We start from the raw sequence: 21,609 nt of genomic DNA, 5'->3' as shown, positions 1-21,609 counted from the left end.
ATCTGCTACAAAAATCACTTTGTATCGAAGTGGCTTGAAAAGCGTGTCCCCATTTGACAAACAGCGGCCTCCACTTCGGTGCTTTAAATGCCAACAGATTGGGCATGTTGCTCATTTGTGCACTGTGCAAAGGTAAAATGAGATGTGCAAAACCATGGTGGTAGATATTGTAGACTCCTTGGCCTTCATGTGTAGTGGTTAGAGCGTTGGGCCGGTAACCGAAAGGTTGCTTGATCGAATCCCCGAGCTGACAAGGTAAAACTCTGTTGTTCCCCGGGCTCCGAAGACGTGGATGTCGATTATGGCAGCCCCCCGCACCGCTCTGATTAACATTTCCCTGTAATGGCTGTATGGTAGAGGAAACAATTGAACATGTATGAAATTCAGGGTTAGTTAAGAGAATAATATAGTGGCTCATAATAATGGCTGGAACGGAGTATATGGAATGGCATCAAACCATGTGTACCATTCCACTGATTCCGCTCCAGACATTACCATTACCAACAATTAAAGGCGTCACAACCTCCTGCGGTATGGTATGCTCGAGTAGGTCGTGACCGGCCTCACACTCCAGTATAGTAGGTGGCGATGTAAGCAGCTTGGTTGGTTGCGATCCGGCAATAAAAGCTTAAAGAAGAAGCACGGCGTTCGTTGTCATTGCGTTTTACGGTCTTTTACTGGCAGTGGCTGTTACGTGCACATTTCTTGTCGAAGAATCACGGCTAGCCAGACATATAGTTATAGAAAATAGGGTTTGGCGGTTTAAAATCGGACGCTAGGTTATTGTAGATATAGATAATAGTTTATTTACCGTGACTATTGAAGGTTTCATATCGCGTTTTAATGGCGTTATAGTCAGAAGCATCTATTGTGTAAGAAAGCTAACGTTAGCGGCTAACTTCCCGCATTGTTGAATCGACAGCGTGGGATCCTCGCATTATGGCCAACAACACTGTCGCTGGAAACCAGCAACAACCACAGGCCGTGAGCAAGATTGGCCCTAACGCTGGAAAACATGGCAACAACTTGCCTCTCTGGGGCAACGAAAAGACTATGAACTTGAACCCTATGGTTCTCACCAACGTGCTCTCATCTCCATATTTCAAAGTTCAGCTGTATGAATTGAAAACCTACCATGAGGTGGTGGATGAGATCTATTTCAAGGTAACGTCGAGACCCATGCTACAAGGCTGGCTAACGTTAGCTAGCTAACAGCTAGCAGTTTGAATAAAAAATTGAGGAAATGGCTAGCTAAATTATTAATTGGCAGGTAATGTTAACTAACTTTTGCCTAACTTTGTTTTAATGTGTCAGTATGTAACTATCTCAATGTTAATTCCACGGCTAAACGGACACTCGTTCCTGTTTTGTTTACACATTTGAGCGGTTTGCTAACGTTAGTTATAGCTATATTTAGCTAGTTAACAATCCCAGTTGTGGTGGTTTCCTATAGTTAAGTCGACTGCTGATAATTGGGAATATTGTGTTGGAAGTAACGTTAAAGTAGTTAACTAAACTTTCTAGACAAACCTAGCTTACGTTAGCGAGACTGCCTAGCCAAATATCTAACGTTAGGTTACATAACACTAGCTAGTTATCTTCAAGTTATGTGGACTAGTGAGCGGTAATAATTGCATGACCATACAACGCAACGTCATCAACATATTTGCATGTCGTGAGATTTGTCACTTATGGCTTAACTTTAACTTTGAGGCAGGCAGCAAATGACGTAGCCAACGCCACAATGTGATTTTTGCATCATTGGGTCACCATGTTATTTTCTCCCTAGGTTACTCATGTTGAGCCCTGGGAGAAAGGCAGTAGGAAGACTGCAGGGCAGACTGGAATGTGCGGAGGGGTAAGTTAGAAAGTACGTGCCTTTTGCCTTCCCGTGTTTCTATCTCCCTGATGCTGCCTGGGTTGTTTCTGCAGCTGAGCGTAAAATCCATGCAAGTTCCATCCTGACCAGAGAAGCTAGTCTCTGCCAACTCACGTTCATAAGTGCATCACATACAGTCGGGTCCAAACTTATCCAGTTTCTGAGCTGGTCACGGGTGCACCTCAGCCACGCTCAAGGTCCTAAACGATATAACCGCCATCGATTAAAAGACAGTACTGTGCAGCCGTCTTCATTTGCCTGGCCAAGGCTTTCGACTCTGTCAATCACCGCATTCTTATCAGCAGACTCAACAGCCTTGGTTTCTCTAATGACTGCCTCGCCTGGTTCACTAACTGCTTCTCAGAGTTCATTGTGTCAAATCGGAGGGCCTGTTTTCCGGACCTCTGGCAGTCTCTATGGGGAGGACACAGGGTTCAATTCTCGGGCTGACTCTGTTCTCTGTATTTATCATTGATGTCGCTCTTGCTGCGGGTGATTTTCTGATCCACCTCTACGCACCTCTTCTGTATACATCGGGCCCTTCTTTGAACACTGTGTCAACAAACCTCCAAACGAGCTACAATGCCATACAACACTCCTTCCGTGGCCTCCAACTGCTCTTAAATGCTAGTAAAACTAAATGCATGCTCTTCAACTGATCGCTGCCCCCACCTGACTAACATCACTAATCTGGGCGGATCTGACTTGAGAATATGTGGACAACTATAAATGCCTAGGTGTCTGGCTAGACTGTAAACTCTCCTTCCAGACTCATATTAAGCATCTCCAATCCAAAACTATATCTAGAATCGGCTTCCTATTTCGCAACAAAGCCTCCTTCACTCATGCTGCCAAACATACCCTCGTAAAACTGACTATCCTACCGATCCTTGACTTTGGCGATGTCATTTACAAAATCGCCCCCAACACTCTACTCAGCAAATTGGATGTAGTCTATCACAGTGTCATCAGTTTTATCACCAAAGCCCCATATGCTACCCACTACTGCGACCTGTATGCTCTCGTTGGCTGGTCCTCGCTACATATTTGTCGCCAAACCCACTGGCTCCAGGTCATCACTAGGTAACGCTCCGTCTTCTCAGCTCACTGGTCACCATAACACCCACCCGTAGCACGCGCTCCAGCAGGTATATTTCACTGGTCACCATAACACCCACCCGTAGCACACGCTCCAGCAGGTATATTTCACTGGTCACCATAACACACGCTCCAGCAGGTATATTTCACTGGTCACCATAACACCCACCCGTAGCACGCGCTCCAGCAGGTATATTTCACTGGTCACCATAACACCCACCCGTAGCACGCGCTCCAGCAGGTATATTTCACTGGTCACCATAACACCCACCCGTAGCACACGCTCCAGCAGGTATATTTCACTGGTCACCATAACACCCACCCGTAGCATGCGCTCCAGCAGGTATGTTTCAGTGGTCATCCCCAAAGCCAACACCTCTTATCTGCTTTTCCTTCCTGTTCTCTGCTGCAAATGACTGGAACGAATTGCAAAAATTACTGAAGTTATATCTCCCTCACTAACTTTAAGCATCAGCTGTCAGAGCAGCTTACCAATCGTTGCAGCTGTACACAGGCCATCTGTAAATAGCCCATCCAACTACCTATCTCATCCCCATATTTGTTTTTGTTTTTCTGCTCTTTTGCACACCAGTAATTCTACTTGCACATCCTCATCTGCACATCTATCACTCCAGGGTTAATTGCTAAATTGTAATTACTTTACCACTATGGCCTATTTATTGCCTTACCTCCTTACTTTATTTGCATACACTGTATACAGATTTTTCTATTGTTATTGACTGTACGTTTGTTTATCCTATGTGTAACTGTGGTTTTTGTCGCACTGCTTTGCTTCATCTTGGCCAGGTCGCAGTTGTAAATGGGTGTTCTCAACTTGCCTACCTGGTTAAATAAAGGTGAAATAAAATAAAACTATTGGCCCCCTTGATAAAGATGAGCAAAAAAAATATTATTAAATAAACACATTAATAACTTCTATGGGCTACGTGGGACGCAGCCAGTGAAATATCAGGGCGGCAAATTCAAAAACAACAATGTCATAATTCAACTTTCTCAAACATACAACTATTTTACACCATTTTAAAGTTACACTTCTCCTTGACGTAACCACATTGTCCGATTTCATACAGGCTTTACAGCGAAAGCAAAACATTAGATTATGTTAGGAGAGTACATAGACCAAAATAATCACACAGCCATTTTCCAAGCAAGGACATGTGTCAATAAACCCAAAACACAGCTAAATGAAGCACTAACCTTTGACGCTCTTCATCAGATGACACTCCTAGGACATTGTTACACAATACATGTATGTTTTGTTAGATAAAGTTCATATTTATATCCAAAAACAGCATTTTACATTGGCGCGAGATGTTCAGAAAATGTATTCCCACCAAAACGTCCGGTGAATGTGCGTATCAATTTACAAAAATACTCATCAACATTTACAAAATATATAACAATTATTTAAAGAATTATAGATAGACTACTCCTGGATGCAACCGCTGTGTCAGATTTTAAAATAGCTTTACGGAGAAAGCACATTTTTTCAATATTCTCAGTACATAGCTCAGCCATCACGGCGAGCTATACAGACACCCGCCAAGTTCGGGGCAACCTAAACTCAGAATTAGTATTAGAAATATTCTCTTACCTTTGCTGATCTTCGTCAGAATGCACTCCCAGGACTGCTACTTCCACAATAAATATTTTTGTTCGAAATAATCCATATTTATGTACAAATACCTCTGTTTTGTTCGTGCGTACAGATCACTTATCCAAAGGCATAACGCGCGAGTGCGGTACCAGAGACAAAGTCAAAATGTTCCATTACCGTACTTAAAAGCATGTCAAACGCTGTTTAAAATCAATCTTTATGGTATTTTTAGCGTAAAATTGCGATAATATTCCAACCGGACAATAGCATATTCATTCAAGAAGAAAAAGAAGGAACGGCGCGCCGGTGTGACTGCGCATATCCAATCCCTTTGTTGCCAAGCAGTCCACTCAGAAACTGAACTCCTATTATCTGCCCAGTGACAGGAGAATGCTCAAACCACTTTCTGAAGGCTTTAGACAGCCAATGGAAGCCTTAGGAAGTGCAACGTAGCCCCACGGATACTGTAGTTTCGAAAGGGACTAGAAAGAACTACAATTCTCAGATCCTCCTTCCTGGTTGACTTTTTCTCAGGTTTTTGCCTGCCATTCTGTTATACTCACAGACACCATTCAAACAGTTTTAGAAACTTCAGAGTGTTTTCTATCCAAATCTACTAATAATATGCATATTCTAATTTCTGGGCCAGAGTAGTAACCTGTTTAAATTGGGTACGTTTTTCATCCGGCTGTGAAAATACTGCCCCCTAGCCCAGACAGATTAATACAACTGCTCAGAGAGATTTTGTTAAACAAATCAAATTTATTTCAAATCAAATTTATTTATATAGCCCTTCTTACATCAGCGGATATCTCAAAGTGCTGTACAGAAACCCAGCCTAAAACCCCAAACAGCAAGCAATGCAGGTGTAGAAGCACGGTGGCTAGGAAAAACTCCCTAGAAAGGCCAAAACCTAGGAAGAAACCTAGAGAGGAACCAGGCTATGAGGGGTGGCCAGTCCTCTTCTGGCTGTGCCGGGTGGAGATTATAACAGCACATGGCCTAGATGTTCAAATGTTCATAAATGACCAGCATTGTCAAATAATAATAATAATCATAGTAGTTGTCGAGGGTGCAACAAGTCAGTAACACAAGAGTAGGTGTCAGTTGGCTTTTTCATAGCTGATCTTTGAGAGTATCTCTACCCCTTCTGCTGTCTCTAGAGAGTTGAAAACAGCAGGTCTGGGACAGGTGGCACGTCCGGTGAACAGGTCAGTGTTCCATAGCTGCAGGCAGAACAGTTGGAACTGGAGCATCAGCACGGTCAGGTGAACTGGGGACAGCAAGGAGTCATCAAGCCAGGTAGTCCTGGGGCATGGTCCTAGGGCTCAGGTCCCCCGAGAGAGAGAAAGAAAGAGAGAATTAGAGAGAGCATATTTAAATTCACACAGGACACCGGAAAAGACAAGCGAAATACTCCAGATGTGACAGACTGACCCTAGCCCCCCGACACATAAACTACTGCAGCATAAATACTGGAGGGGGGGTAAAAATTGAGACCCTTGTTTTCAAACCTTTCAATAACTCCCCTTGCCAGGATAACGGGGCAGCCTTTTTCTAAAATGTTTTCTGAGATTGAAGAACACATTGGGAGGGATCTTGGACAATTCCTAAAAACAGAATATTTCCAGATCCTTAATATGCTTTGTCTGTGCTTATGGACTTCCCTCTTAAATTCATACCACAGGGTTGAAGTCTGGAGACTATTATAAGCCTATTATGCATTAGGTATAAACAAATAGAATATTCTATAATTGTGGTACAACAAAGGTAAACTATTCGATCATGTTGTAATAGCACAAAATGAATAAATGAAACTAGTACATGTTGGCTGTCTGAGGAATAAACACTAATCTTTTTAATAGCACATAATAGCACATGAATGAAGGAGTGTGAAAAAAATGGGGGCAAAATGAGTCTAATTCAATAACAAAATGAACAAAATAATGGGAACCAGCAATTGAATTTGACTCCAGCTACGACGACGTTCTCCTTCCGATGATCCCAGTCATCACATGGCGTATTTGTCTTTTTTCCATTGCAACTTGTCGATTTTTGTGGTCAATTAACAATTTCTTTGTGGATGTGTGCTTGGGGTTACTGCATTGCTGGACAATCCACTTGAGGCCAAGTTTCAGGATCCTGGCAGGGGCAACCAGGTTGTTGGCTAAAATATACTGCTACTGGGCAGAGTTAATGATGCCGTTGCCCTTAAGAGCCCCAGGACCAGCTAGTGCAGCGTTGCAGTAGGTTTATTATAAAAAATAATCATGGGTCAGGGCCTCCTGAGTGGCGCATTGGTGTTAGAGGAGTCACTACAGATCTGGGTTCGATCCCGGGCTGTGTCGCGACCAGGAGACCCATGATGCGATGCAAAATTCGCCCAGCGTCGTCCAGGTTAGGGGAGGGTTTGGCCGGCTGCGATGTCCTTGTCCCATCATGCTCTGGCGACTCCTTATGGCCACCGGGCACATGCACGCTGACTTCGGTCGCCAGCTGTACGATGTTTCCTCCGACTCAATGGTGCGGCTGGCTTCTGGTTTAAGTGAGCAGTGTCGAAGCAGTGCGGCTTGTCGGGGTCGTGTTTCGTAGGATGCATGGCTCTCGAATTTCGCCTCCCCCGAGTCCCATCGCTGCAACGCCCGTACGGACAAGACTGTAACTACCATTTTGATCACAAAATTGGGGAGAAAAGAAGTTCAAATAAATACAAATAATGGGTTTCGATTATTTGACCTTAAAATGATTCAAGCTTTTAATAGAAATTCCAAAGCAAAAAAATAGTAAATTGCCAAAACGTAAAAAATATTCCATTGTCTGTCAGGTCCACATAGAAAAATAAGAATTTACTATGAAATAATAAAATATATTACTTAGGAATTTAAAAGTCAAATAAAACTTAGTCATCTGTGCTCAGGCAGTAACAGACAGATGACAATCTGTTATCTGTTCTCCCCATACTGTACTGTCTTTAGTCATCCTATTTAGCTAGACTGCCCAACTATGCTGCAGAGCTGTCTGACAATAATTTGACTAGTTTTTGAAAGTAGACAGTTCATGAAAGTATGTCTTATCCTTCTCACATGTCGTTGTGTACATTTCCCTCTCATATGGCGACGTATGCAGTCCATCTAACCTAACAGGTGTGAAAGGGGATACCTAGTCAGTTGCATAACTGAATGCATTCAACCAAAATGTGTCTTATGCATTTAATCCAACCCCTCTGAATCAGGGAGGTGCGGGGTCTTAGTTGACGTCCACATCATCGGCGCACGGTGAGCAGTTGTTGCTGGTTAACTGCCTTGCTCAAGATTTTTCCAACTTGCCGGCTCTGGGATTTTAACCAGCAAACTTTTGGTTACTGGCCCAACACAGTGTATCCAACTCGGGACCAGCCAGAAAAGAACAGGAGCAATGGATTGTGGTCATTGTAGTTATTTGCCACATTTCTACGCTAAACTAGTCTGATCCAACCATCCTCCTGCTGGCTGCAGATTCTGCCATTAAGTTGCCGGTAATATGTAAAACGTGGAATCTGCAACTTTTTTCTCATGTGGCATACCAATTTAATGTTTCTACCGATCTGCGTGCCAGTTATGGTTTTCATATGCACATTTTTGGAACAGCTTCATTTAATTTGTCTTGTATCTCAATCATTGATGTGGTTAATCAAAATTCTATCCAAATCAATATTAAAATGATACAAACCTAAAAAGTAACTTCTATTGCCAACTATGTAAAAATGGCCTACATAAAGCCAATAAATAAACATTGCAGCCTGTAGGTAGAAAATATCTGGATTAAAATAAATATCCTATAAATCACATAGGCATGGCCTGTCTGCCATGAACTTGAAACATTGTATTAACTTGGGTCTTGCCAAAGCTCACTAGCAAACTAACTTCTGGGCCCTCCGTTTCCCAAGCCAGTGAGCTCGGCACAGACGCAGCTGTAGGCTATCAGGTAGGCCTATTTTATGACATTTCCACTGGATGAGAGCATGCCATTTTTTTTATCAAAGGAGAGCGAGCTGGAGAGATTTTTCAAATCCATTGAGGAACTATTGTCATTTTCAATGGATGTAAAGCAGAGCGCATTCTGGAGAGACTTGCTTTGTCGCGACATTTCCCTTATTCTTGGGCTGTGCCATCCCTGCGTCCTCCGCAGTGGATTAGTCTCAGCCTACGCAGTGGATTAGTCTCAGCCTACGCAGTGGATTAGTCTCAGCCTACGCAGTGGATTAGTTCACTGAGATGGGCGTGAATAAGACTCCTGTCTCGAGTGCCATAAATATATATATATTTGCTACTGCTCGACAAAAAAGATCTGTCATCCAACAGCCTAACAACCAAACAATTGACCAGTTGACTAATTGGGGTAAGCCCTAAATTGAACCAACGCCGGTCAATTAGGTAAGTAACCTAAAATCCCTCAGCACTAGTGGAAACAAAATTGCCCCAGCAGTTTTGAGTGGGACTATTGTTGGCACAAGCTTTTTTCCGGATGCCCCAACAAATCGGAAAGGGGATTCATCAGAGAAAATGACTTTACCCCAGTCCTCAGCAGTCCAATCCCTGTACCTTTTGCAGAATATCAGTCTATCCCTGATGTTTTTCCTGGTGAGAAGTGGCTTCTTTGCTGCCCTTCTTGACACAGGCCATCCTCAAAGTCTTCGCCTCACTGTGCGTGCAGATGCACTCACACCTGCCTGCTGCCATTCCCGAGCAAGCTCTGTACTGGTGGTGCCCCAATCCCGCAGCTGAATCAACTTTAGGAGACGGTCCTGGCGCTTGCTGGACTTTCTTGGGCGCCCTGAAGCCTTCTTCACAACAATTGAACCGCTCTCCTTGAAGTTCTTGATGATCCGATAAATGGTTGATTTATGTGCAATCTTACTGGCAGCAATATCCTTGCCTGTGAAGCCCTTTTTGGCAAAGCAATGATGACGGCACGTGTTTCCTTGCAGGTGACCATGATTGACAGAGGAAGAACAATGATTCCAAGCACCACCCTCCTTGTGAAGCTTCCAGTCTGTTATTCGAACTCAATCAGCATGAAAGAGTGATCTCTAGCCTTGTCCTCGTCAACACTCACACCTGTGTTAACGAGAGAATCACTGACATGTCAGCTGGTCCTTTTGTGGCAGGGCTGAAATGCAGTGGAAATGTTTTTTCGGGATTCAGTTCATTTGCATGGCAAAGAGGGACTTTGCAATTCATTGCAATTCATCTGATCACTCTTCATAACATTCTGGAGCATCTGCAAATTGACATCATACAAACTGAGGCAGCAGACTTTGTGAAAATGTATATTTGTGTCATTCTCAACTTTTGGCCACGACTGTACAGTGTTTGGTTACGTTAATTTCTGTTATGCAACACTTGTGAGAAACAAGTTTTGATTTATTTCATTCCATTTACGAGTTTTGTCAATTTAATCAATGTCTCCTGTCAGGAGAGCTCCTGTCAATGTTAAGTAAGAACGCGCACCTGATTACGCTTAGAAGTAGGCCCATAGGCTTCCTGGCCTGAGCACAAATGTAGGCATATAAATGTGCCCGTTTGGGGCTCTGATTGTATTTCTGATTGGCTAATGAGCTGTGGAGCTTCTCAAAGTAATGTTTTCTTCACCTCAAAGAGCTATCAAACTAAATCTTTTTTTACATCAACTGAGAATGACAATAGTTCCTCAGTGTATTGGAAAAATCTTTCCAGTTCTCTCCCTTTTGATAACCACTGTGTTAAAGGGAACAATGCCATGCTCTGGTCCAGTGGAAACTTCATTAAAATAGGCCTACCTGATTACTACTTATTCAGTGCTTGACTTGGACTGAAATAGGTTTGGGTGCTGGTACTGTTTATTTTTAGGTGCAGGAGCTCCACTATATTCTGTAAGAGGAACAGGAGCTCAAGCAGTAGAAAATGTGAGGTGTCGGGTACTCAGCTCCGGTGAGCTCCTGCCCAAGTCAAGCACTACTTCTTATCCCTTGCACAAATAGCCTACAGCTGTCTGTCCCAAGCTCACTGGCGCAGGAAAGTCTGAGTGCCCAGAATATTTTATACAATTTCGCTAGCTGCAGCTTCTGACCAGACCCAAATTAGTAGTTGATACAATGTTTCAAGTTCGTTGCAGACAGGCCATGAATGTGTTTGTTAAAAAATACCAAAACAAATACATCAAACCCAATTGCATCAATTGGTTCCCCTAATCCAACCGTATCATATCGGAGCCCATGTATCTAGATGGGTATTGAATCATTCATAAATGGAGAGCTGCACATCCCTATCAATTAACCACTTAGTGGATTTTCATGTGTGCTTGGGATTGTTTTTTATTTTTGGAAGATTCGCTTGTGACCAAGTTTCAGCCTCCTGGCAGAAGCAACCCGTTTTTTTTTTTATTAAAATAGCCTCATACGATCAAAGCTCCACCATATTTTACAGGTTTTGGGGTCTTTTCTGCACAGTCATCTTTCTTTCGATGCCAAAACCCCAACACTGGTGTGCGTGGCCAAAGAGCTCTCTTTTCATGTCATCCAACAAATGTTAACTGGAGTTTGCTAAACTGCATTGGGACTTGGATTGGATCCGCTGCTTTTGCCAGATGACATGGAAATTGAGTTCTTTGGCCACGCACACCAGTAGTGGGTTTGGCGTTGAAAGAAAGATGCATATGAAGAAAAGAACCCCATACCTACTGTAACATATGGTGGTGGATCTTTGATCATATGGGGCTATTTTGTTTGCACTGGTCCTAGTGCCCTTGTTAATGTCAACGGCATCATTACATTTTTGGCCAAAAACCTGGTTGCCTCTGCCAGGAGGTTGAAACTTGGCAGCAAATTGATCATCCAGAAAGACAATAACCCCAAGCGCACATAAAATCCATCAATAAATTAATTGACCACAAATCAGTCTCCTATTGAAAACCTGTGGTTTGAATTGAAGACAGTCCATAAGCAAAGATGAAGGATATCAAGGATCTGGAAAGATTCTGTATGGAAGAATGATCTAAGATCCCTCCCAATGTGTTCTCCAATCTGTGCGGTTATCCTGGCAAGGTGAGCTTTTGAATGGCACCCCAGTTTCAATACCAATCTGTTTCTATGTAATGGTATTAGTATAAAATATAATCTCCAATATTTTGGGTGCATATAAAATGGCTCTTTTTTTTTTTTTTTTTTTTTTTTTTTTTTGTAGTTCGTCATCTTTATCAAGGGGGTCAATAATTTGACCTGGCTGCATACACACATCAAAAGTCAGAGCTTGAAAGTTGTCTGCTAGAAATATTTCAATGAAAACATACTTTTAATCTGCATAGTTCAAGACATGGCATATGGAGGTGTAGTGAGATACCCAATGGGATGGACAGTTCTCTTATCACTCATCTTGAAGAAAATGGATACTAAAAACAATGGAAAAATATCAAATGATAAATTATTTAAATAGCATGGGTGACTGAGGAAAAACAAACTGAATTTAAGGCCAAGTGGCAAACACTAATGCAGGCACTAGGGATGGGGGTGTGAGCATGCGCGTCTGGGCAGATATGAGATGTAGTCATTGTTGGTGTGCGTCTGTATATGGAGTGGGGGGGGAAACAAATATGTAGTTGACAAATGCAGTTGAACGCAAGCAACACACTTAACTGTGGAGTAGGGCTGTGTTGAAAACTGATTGTGGTTCACCCCAAAACTTACAGGTCGACTTGAGATGTTAAGGTGGTCCCAAAAAGAACATGTCTGACTTATGAACCTCTGTTGTCCTCAGGTGCGGGGAGTCGGGACTGGCGGCATTGTGTCCACAGCCTTCTGCCTGCTCTATAAACTGTTTACCATCAAGATGACCCGTAAACAGGTGATGGGACTGATCACTCACAACGACTCACCCTACATCAGAGCACTTGGCTTTATGTACATAAGGTACAATTCTATTTTAATGTTGGTTTATGTCAAATTTGTTTGCACAGAAGGATTGGACCTATTTATGGCTGCAAATACATTTCAATCACCCTACCTTAGTGTTGCAACCTGTTTGTGAAACGCTCAGCAGTCATTTTGCGGTGTTTAGTTGCATGCATAGACTTAAACATCGCGTCATTGTATCTGTCCCATTATTGCTTCTGTGAGGCCATCCCCACTTTGATGAAGTCAATTTTCTTCTACTTCTATGAGTTGGCAAACAAACTGAACGGGTGCCCACTGCCACCTAGAGTGTACTATTTGAACAGGTATAATGCCAATGTTGGTCATTTACTCTCCCTGAAATGGGAAATGTGTCTTTGCCATAGATGAATAGGGCAAAATTCTTATAGCATTTTCTGACAGCCGACATTAACACTTTGGCACCAGTTGAGTAGCTGTATAAACCACGCCCCTCTGTAAACATACCTTTTAGGATGATGGTTCCAAGGCAGTACTTATTTAAATAAGAGAATAAGGTGTATAGATATCACACTATCAAAATTACAGTTGGTGATATTCCCTTAATAATCCTGCCTCCTGAAGCCACATGTTTGACACGGGTAACTTTATGATAATATTTTAGCAATGAATGTAGACGTGGTAGTCATTTTTTATACTTTGATCTGTATTTATCCAAATGTCATCAAAAAACATGATTTTGACTGTTCATGACCTTTAACCCTGAGCCTACAATTTCTGTGCCCCGCTGAAATTCGAATTAACATAAATTGTTTAAGCTAGTGATATCGTCTCAATCCACAGCATCCGCCAATATCGCCCTTCCGCATCTGCTGTGAAAGGTGGCAAAGCTCGAGCAGTGTTTGTCAGACCAATCGGTGTTCTCACAAAAACCTATAACGTCCCGAACGGTTTGGCCTACAAAGTATTATGACTAGTCTATTGAAAGAAGAGACCGTTTTGCTCTAGGATGCTCACACGACTCGTCTGAAGTCGGTACAGCCTCTTTTGCCAACTTCTGTCTTCAGCGTCCAAACGGTTTGGGAGACGCACTAATATGACCCCTATGTGGACAGCTGATACTTTCACAAACACATGGTGTTCACCGTTTTGCTCTAGGATGCCCACAAACCTTAGCAAGCCTTGAGTCGTCTGAAGGTCACCGGTACCAGGAAAAAAATAAAAAGTTTAGTGCCTAAAGAGGATAAATACATGTAAAAAAAAAATATATATTTACACCTACTCATTCATGGGTTTTTCTTTTTACTATTTTCTACACTATAGAATAATAGTGAAGACATCAAAACTATGAAATAACACATATGGAATCATGTAGTAACCAAAAAAAGTGTTAAACAAATCAAATTAGATTTTAGATTTGATATTCTTCATATAGCCATCCTTTGCCTTGACAGCTTTGCACACTCTTGGCATTCTCTCAACCAGCTTTGAGGTAGTCATCTGGAATGCATTTGAAGTAACCGGTGTACCTTGTTAAAAGTTAAGTACTGGAATTTATTTCCTTAATGCATTTGAGCCAATCAGTTGTGTTGTGACAAGGTAGGGGTGGTATGCAGAACATGGATAAAAATCTGACCCTGAGCAAGGCCGTTAACCCACTGTTCCCCGGGCGCCGATGACATGGATGTTGATTAAGGCAGGGTAAAATGCGGAAGACACATTTCAGTTGAATGCATTGTTGTACAACTGACCAAGTGTCCCCCTTTCTCTTACCTGTCCTTTCCTGGAATGGTGAGTTACTTTTGATAAAATCTGATTCACATACAACACTATATAGTTATCTAAAAGGAGGACCAAGGCACTCTTCTTGTAATTAAAATGCCTTTATTTGTATGGCATGTACATCTTATTGATGACCAATTTACTCCTTTTACCAAAGAGCACCTTCTGTCTACCAAAACCTACTATTGTGTACCTTAGAAAAAAGGGAGAAGGGAATTACTGCTATCTAGTTTTAGATGGTTAACAGGCGGTAGTCCAAGACATGGACATGTGTTCTTCAATGGGATGTTCATAATTAGATGCTCATGGTGTTTTTGTTTATCCAGATACACCCAGCCCCCTGCAGACCTGGTGGACTGGTATGATGGTTTCATGGATGATGAGGAGGTATGTCCACACGGGTAATACTTTCATGTTTCTCTACCTTTCACTAACTAGTCTGGCATGATCCAAACTGTTGTCTCAGTTCTCTCCTCATTGTGATGCTCAGAGCTGATTTTTCACCTTTGCATTCATTTGGCTTAATTGCCCCCTCCCCCCCAGTCCCTCTCCCCAAAGTTGGGTAACTAGGTAATTCACTCTGCTGTGCTGCCTGTTTTTGTCAGGGTAAGTATATTTGACCGTAGTCAAATTCTGTTTACATCTGGGCATGCCTTAGTTATCAGGACTTATTGCACAAAACAAATTTACAAAACTTGACCACTACTCCGAAATGTATAACATGGTTCCTCCCTGGCCCCACCACTTCACAGATCAGTTTTTGTTTTGTAAAAAATTCAAATTTTATTAGAAAATATACCTTTAACACATCAATCCTTTGCTTTGCTTTGTTTGTTTCTCTCTAACACACACACACACACCTACTTAGTTGAATTTAATAATTTCCTGGGGAGAATCTTGTTATAGATTTATCTTCTCTGTGCACTTTCAATTGGCTGGATAGTGTTTGGCAGACTGTGCAACCAGGCCTACTTTCTTGTTCTGATGCAGTATTTTAACCTTACATCCTCTGACAACCTACCTAACTGGCTAATTCCCATGTTCTCTTCTTTAGATGCCCCTTGTGCAGCAGGTGAATTGGATAATGTATCTCTCAGCACTGTTGGTTTGCGTGTGTGAGTGCAAAACGGCTGTTCAGTTCTCTACCCATTCAAACCTGGTCTCTCTGTAGCTGGTGTGCGCCTACCTACTTATCTACCTCCTCCACTCTGTACTTGCACTGTGACCAATGTCTCCCTGGACTGTCGAGGAAGGAGGAAGCACAACTCTTCTCTTGAAACCTTTCTTCACTGTCCACGGATCCATCTCCATTGTTTAAAGTCGTTTTCTCTCCTTGTTTCACCTCCACCTTTACTACTAATTTTAATGCTAGTGCAGATGGTGGATAAGAGAAGAGGAAGCCACTTTAGACTATTGAGGTGCACCCCAGGTTTTCTGTTATTTTGACAGCATACACAATATATACAAAAGTATGTGGACACCCCTTCAAATTAGTGGATTCGGCAATTTCAGCTACACCCGTTGCCGACGGTATAAAATCGAGCACACCTCCATGCAATCTCCATAAATAAACGTTGCCAGTAGAATGGCCCGTACTGAAGAGCTTAGTGACTTTCACAATGGTGCCGTCATAGGATACCACCTTTCCAACAAGTCAGTTCCTCACATTTCTGCCCTGCTAGAGCTGCTCCGGTCAACTGTAAGGGCTGTTATTTTGAAGTGGAAACATCTAAGAGCAACAACGGTTCAACGGCAAAGTGGTAGGCCACACAAGCTCACAGAACAGGACCGCTGAGTGCTGCTGCGTGTAAAAATCGTCTGTCCTCGGTTGCAACACTCACTACCGAGTTCCAAACTGCCTCTGGAAGCAACATCAGGACAATAACTGTTCGTCGGAAGCTTCATGGGTTTCCATGGCCGAGCAGCCGCAGCCTTAGATCACTTTGCTCAATGCCAAGCGTCAGCTGGAGTGGTGTAAAGCTCACCGCCATTGGACTCTGGGGCAGTGGAAACGGGTTTTCTGGGGTGATGAATCACACTTAACCGTCTGGCAGAAGAATCTGGTTTTGGCCGATACCAGGAGAACGCTACCTACCTGACTGCATATTGCCAACTGTAAAGTATTTTTTTTGGTGCTGTTTTTCATGGTTCGGGCTAGGCCCCTTAGTGAAGGGAATCTTAACGCTACAGCATACAATGACATTCTAGACGGTTCTGTGCTTCCAGCTTTGTGGCAACAGTTTGAAAGACCCTTTCCTATTTCAGCATGACAATGTCCATGTGCACAAAGTGAGGTCCATACAGAAATGGTTTGTCAAATGGTGTGGAAGTACTTGACTGGCCTGCTCAGAGCCCTGACCTCAACCCCCATCGAACACCTTTGGGATTAATTTGAACACCGACAGCGAGTCAGGTCTAATCGCCCAACATCAGTGCCCGACCTCACTAATGCTCTTGTGACTGAATGGAAGCAAGTCCCCCTGCAGCAATGTTCTAACATCTAGTGGAAGCCTTCCCAGAAGAGTGGAGGCTGTTATAGCAGCAATGGGGGGACCAACTCCATATTAATACCCATGACTTTGGAATGAAATGTTTGATGAGCAGGTGTCCACATACTTTTGGTGATGTAGTGTATCTTTAAGAGGGTTCAGTCTAAGTACAGACTCTTGAGGAGAGCCAGACAGATTAGATGACAGCAGCTATTTTTCCATTTCCCTACTATTATTTCCTATAGTATCAGGCACTAAGCTAAATTTTTATGCAAACACATGATAATGATTCATATGTGAGCATATTAAGCTAGATGAAAACAGAGGTGAAGGTTCAGTACATGGTCATCACAAATTGTATTTTATTTCTAATTGAGTGATGGAGGCAAGTGTTAAAAACCAGGGACTAGAAAGAATCCTGTAAATCGCTCTGGATAAGTGTCTGCTAAATGCCAAACATTTTAAATAAATAAGATTCTAAATACAATCAATGCCTTTTGTACTTCTGTTGGCATCTGTGTCAATAAGGTTCTGAATACCCCACCCCCCTCCCCATGTTCTCAGGAGCTGGATGTGAAGGCCGGAGGTGGCTGCGTTATGACCATCGGAGAGATGGTCCGGTCGTTCCTCACCAAGCTAGAGTGGTTCTCCACACTCTTTCCACGCATCCCGGTGCCCGTGCAGAAGATGATCGACACGCAGATGAAGGCAAGGCCCCGGAAGGTTCCCGAGAAGGTAGAGGAGCCGGAGGAACCACCAACGGAGGGCCGTAGACGCTCCAGGTAGAAAATGGAGCGCAGCCATAACAGATAATATTATGTTGATCACATCTGTCGGAAGGATTGTGACGTTAATGCAGCTGAAATGTTGGTTTGTTTCTGGTCAGGAGCCCCAGACGTACCCCGAGCCCCAGGAGGACTCCCAAACGGTCGAGGAGCCGGAGCCACCACCGCGAACGAGAGCGCCACGGCCCCAGCTTCGACCGCGAGCTGGAGAGGGAACGCGACCGCCAGAAGAAAGAGCGGGACTCTGGGGACGGGAAAGGAGGCGAGCGGGAGAGGCGGCGGTCCCGGAGCGCAGACTGTGCCCAGGAGCGCCGGGAACGTCGCAGGAGCTGCAGCGGGAGCCGGGAACGCAAGGGAGAGCGGAAAGACAGGGAGAAAGATGGGCAGGGGGGCATGGAGAATGACAGGAAGAAGGACAGGGCGTACCATAAAGATGGGGGCAGCGAGAGGGAGCGGTCCAAGGACAAGAGGAGCAAGGGAGAGGTGGAGGACAGGAGACAAAAAGAAGAGAGAGATGAGAGGAGGGGTCACAGGGAGGAGAGGAAGGCCAAGCGCTCCAGTCGGAGTGCAAGCAGGGAAAGGAGACACAAGGAGAAGTCCATAAAGCGACAAGTCCAAGAAGAGAGCAGAGGCAGGGCTGAGGTAGGGGAGAAGGAGAAGAGTAGGAAGAAGCAGTGCAGCCGGGAGGGGGAGCAGCGCTCGCACAAACACAGCCGCAGTAAAGAGCGGAGCCATCGGCCACGTGAGCCCAGCAACGGGAAAGACCACGGGGAGCGCAAAACGAGCCAGAGCACAGAGCGATGAGTGCGAACTAGTGCTGAGCCCCCCTAGCGCAATTCACAACTCTCCCTCCATCCTTTCTCTTCCTTACATTTTTTTACTTGATCATGTAGTCTGTCATTTGTTTAAAAAAAAAAAGAAAAAAAACGTTAGCACAAAACCACCTGGACTTGTCTTTGGCCAACGTAACTTTGTGTAGACCATTCTCTCTGCCTTATCATCCCTTTCTAGACCAGCGTTACTCTTCTCTCTACTGTAGTAATTTCAATCTTTATTGTACTTTGTTTTTGTGTCTGGAAAGTTCCAAATTGCTTTGTACATATGGGTCTGAGAATGTTTTAAATCCTACAGAGCAACCTCCAAAGGGGAATTTGTACTCGCACTGAACCGTGCTGTATTTGGTCAATTGCTCTGTTGCATTTTGTTTTCTAATAAAACTACTTTTATGGAAGGAGAATTCTGATTGTAGTTTTGTTGATACTGTAATTCCTAACGCAGACAACTACAAATCTAACAGGCTTCACTGTGCAGCAAACATCACTTCGTCCACTCTCCCTGTTTGTACCACTGCTCAAACATTACAACATACAAACCCGTTGAGCTATTGGAAAGGTGCTGATTCAATCGGAACCATTGGCAACATTTTAATGTGTGGGTGAGTTTCTGACACTATCTCGGTTAAGCAATTACTCAGTACGTCCAAATGTAGTAATTACCCTGACTACACGTTATGAAGAGCGCCATAACCCATTGTTGTGCCTCGTCAAAGTCAGAAATAAACTGTTTAACTTGTTATGGCTAGGGGGCAGTATTTTCACGGCCGGATAAAAAAACGTACCCGATTTAATCTGGTTACTACTCCTGCCCAGAAACTAGAATATGCATATAATTATTAGCTTCGGATAGAAAACACTCAAGTTTCTAAAACTGTTTTGAATGGTGTCTGTGAGTATAACAGAACTCATTTGGCAGGCCAAAACCTGAGAAGATTCCAAACAGGAAGCGCCCTCTCTGACCATTTCTTGGCTTTCTTGTTCATCTCTATCCAAAACAGGGGATCTCTGCTGTAACGTGACATTTTCTAACGCTCCCATAGGCTCTCAGAAGGCGCCAGAACGATGACTTTGCAGGCCATGGCTGAAAAACAGTAGCGCATTTGGATGGTGGTCGATCTGAGAACAATGAGACTGGCGTGCACGAGAAGAGTCCATTTTACTTTCTCTGTCTTTGAACAAAAACAACGACTCCCGGTCGGAAATATTATCGCTTTTTTCCGAGAAAAATCGCATAAAATTGATTTTAAACAGAGTTTGACATGCTTCGAAGTATGGTAATGGAATATTTTGAAATATTTTGTCACGAAACGTGCCGGGCGCGTCACCCTTCGTTACCCTTCGGATAGTGTTTTGAACGCACAACAAAACGCCGCTATTTGGATATAACTATGGATTATTTGGAACCAAACCAACATTTGTTATTGAAGTAGAAGTCCTGGGAGTGCATTCTGACGAAGAACAGCAAAGGTAATCCAATTTTTCTTATATTAAATCTGAGTTTGGTGAGTACCAAACTTGGTGGGTGTCAAAATAGCTAGCCATGATGGCCGGGCAATCTACTCAGAATATTGCAAAATGTGCTTTCACCGAAAAGCTATTTTAAAATCGGACACCGTGATTGCATAAAGGAGTTCTGTATCTATAATTATTAAAATAATTATGTTTTTTGTGAACGTTTATCGTGAGTAATTTAGTAAATTCACCGGAAGTGTTCGGTGGGAATGCTAGTTCTGAACGTCACATGCTAATGTAAAAAGCTGTTTTTTGATATAAATAGGAACTTGATTGAACAAAACATGCATGTATTGTATAACATAATGTCCTAGGAGTGTCATCTGATGAAGATCATCAAAGGTTAGTGCTGCATTTAGCTGTGGTTTTGTTTTTTGTAACATTATATGCTAGCTTGAAAAATGGGTGTCTGATTATTTCTGGCTGGGTACTCTCCTGACATAATCTAATGTTTTGCTTTCGTTGTAAAGCCTTTTTGAAATCGGACAGTGTGGTTAGATAAAGGAGAGTCTTGTCTTTATAATGGTGTAAAATAGTCATATGTTTGAAAAATGGAAGTTTTGGGATTTTAGAGGACTTTGTATTTCGCGCCACGCCCATCATTGGATATTGGAGCAGGTGTTCCGCTAGCGGAACGTCTAGATGTAAGAGGGTACTATATCAATTAAAGGGGATTATCCAAGTAATTTAACTTAATTCGTATATTTTTGTGTTTGAACAAAATGAAACAAGGCAATAGGGAACATGTCGTGCCCCACGAATGATGCAGCGCTCCCCTTCGTGCCTATTGCGATCACGTGACTAACACGTTTCAGTTGTGTGTGTGTGACCACAGATTATCCATTATGTTAGAGCTGCCATATCTGGTCAATAATGAACATGTCTTAAAGTGGAAGGCAGGCAGTCTGGGTACCAGTCCAGGGCTTGACATTCAAGTAAATTTGCCAGTGGCACACCGGACCAGTACCAAGTGAAAACTGCTGGCCTGAATGAGAGAATTAGTGGCGCGGGTCAAGATCACAGGAAAGCAAGTTTCAATCGTGGGGGATTTTCATTTGCAGTCTGGGAAAATACCTTCTATAGCCAACTATATAATCTGATAGGAAAACAATGTAACCATCCCCCCTCTCAATGTAATATTCCCATCCAGAAATGAGCCCAATAACATATTGGTGTGCTATTTTAACAATAAGCATCAACACCAGGCTGATGCAGCATCATGGCTAAAGCATGGGGTTGCTTCTCTGCATTATTTACCCCAATGGGCTAATCATTAGCTAGATCAGAAACTATGATTTTGTTGCTTGTTTGTCCAAAAATAGTGATTTTTGTAATACTTATAAATAGTGCAATTGTGTGAATCAGGCGTTCCAAGGATTTGAAGACAATGGGGGGCTTAGCCCAACACCAAAGAAAAATGAATTTCAACAGCTAAATGCATGAATTTAGTGCACCTTAAGATGAACATTGAGATATTTTTCAGGTAACTTGCCCCTTCCCAACTGCCACAGCAGACACTGCCAGTACTCAGAGTTGATATCTCTACTCTGGAACACTCGCTACTCTCTTCTCTGGAGCACATACAGTTGTAGTCCGAACTTTACATACACACCAACAAATATTAACATTTTACGTGATTGATTTAGCCGGTGGTAACTTGTGGAATAGACACCGGCTGGAATACGGTTTTAACCAATCAGCATTCAGGATTAGACCCACCCGTTGTAT

General features: G+C 43.0%; 1 protein-coding gene across 1 annotated transcript; it reads left to right on the top strand.

Moving 5' to 3' along the window:
- The first annotated feature begins 558 nt into the window (after positions 1 to 558).
- Positions 559 to 18,764, top strand: LOC106600568 (uncharacterized). The gene is made up of 6 exons (XM_014192026.3): positions 559 to 1,164; positions 1,790 to 1,858; positions 12,365 to 12,516; positions 14,586 to 14,646; positions 17,313 to 17,530; positions 17,635 to 18,764. The coding sequence occupies exons 1-6, from the start codon at positions 940 to 942 to the stop codon at positions 18,335 to 18,337; spliced, it is 1,428 nt and encodes a 475-aa protein (XP_014047501.1). The 5' UTR covers positions 559 to 939; the 3' UTR covers positions 18,338 to 18,764.
- Positions 18,765 to 21,609: the final 2,845 nt, after the last annotated feature.

Source organism: Salmo salar, chromosome 03 (genome assembly GCF_965601325.2).
Source record: "Salmo salar chromosome 03, fSalSal1, whole genome shotgun sequence".
Taxonomy (NCBI): Eukaryota; Metazoa; Chordata; class Actinopteri; order Salmoniformes; family Salmonidae; genus Salmo; species Salmo salar.
This window is presented reverse-complemented; position numbering and strand designations above follow the sequence as displayed.

Excerpts from the sequence above, each read along its gene's own strand:
- LOC106600568 (XM_014192026.3), top strand. The coding sequence starts at position 940 with ATGGCCAACAACACTGTCGCTGGAAACCAGCAACAACCACAGGCCGTG. Across the intron at positions 14,647-17,312 it reads GTTTCATGGATGATGAGGAG|GAGCTGGATGTGAAGGCCGG; the intron begins GTATGTCCACAC and ends CCATGTTCTCAG. Across the intron at positions 17,531-17,634 it reads GAGGGCCGTAGACGCTCCAG|GAGCCCCAGACGTACCCCGA; the intron begins GTAGAAAATGGA and ends GTTTCTGGTCAG.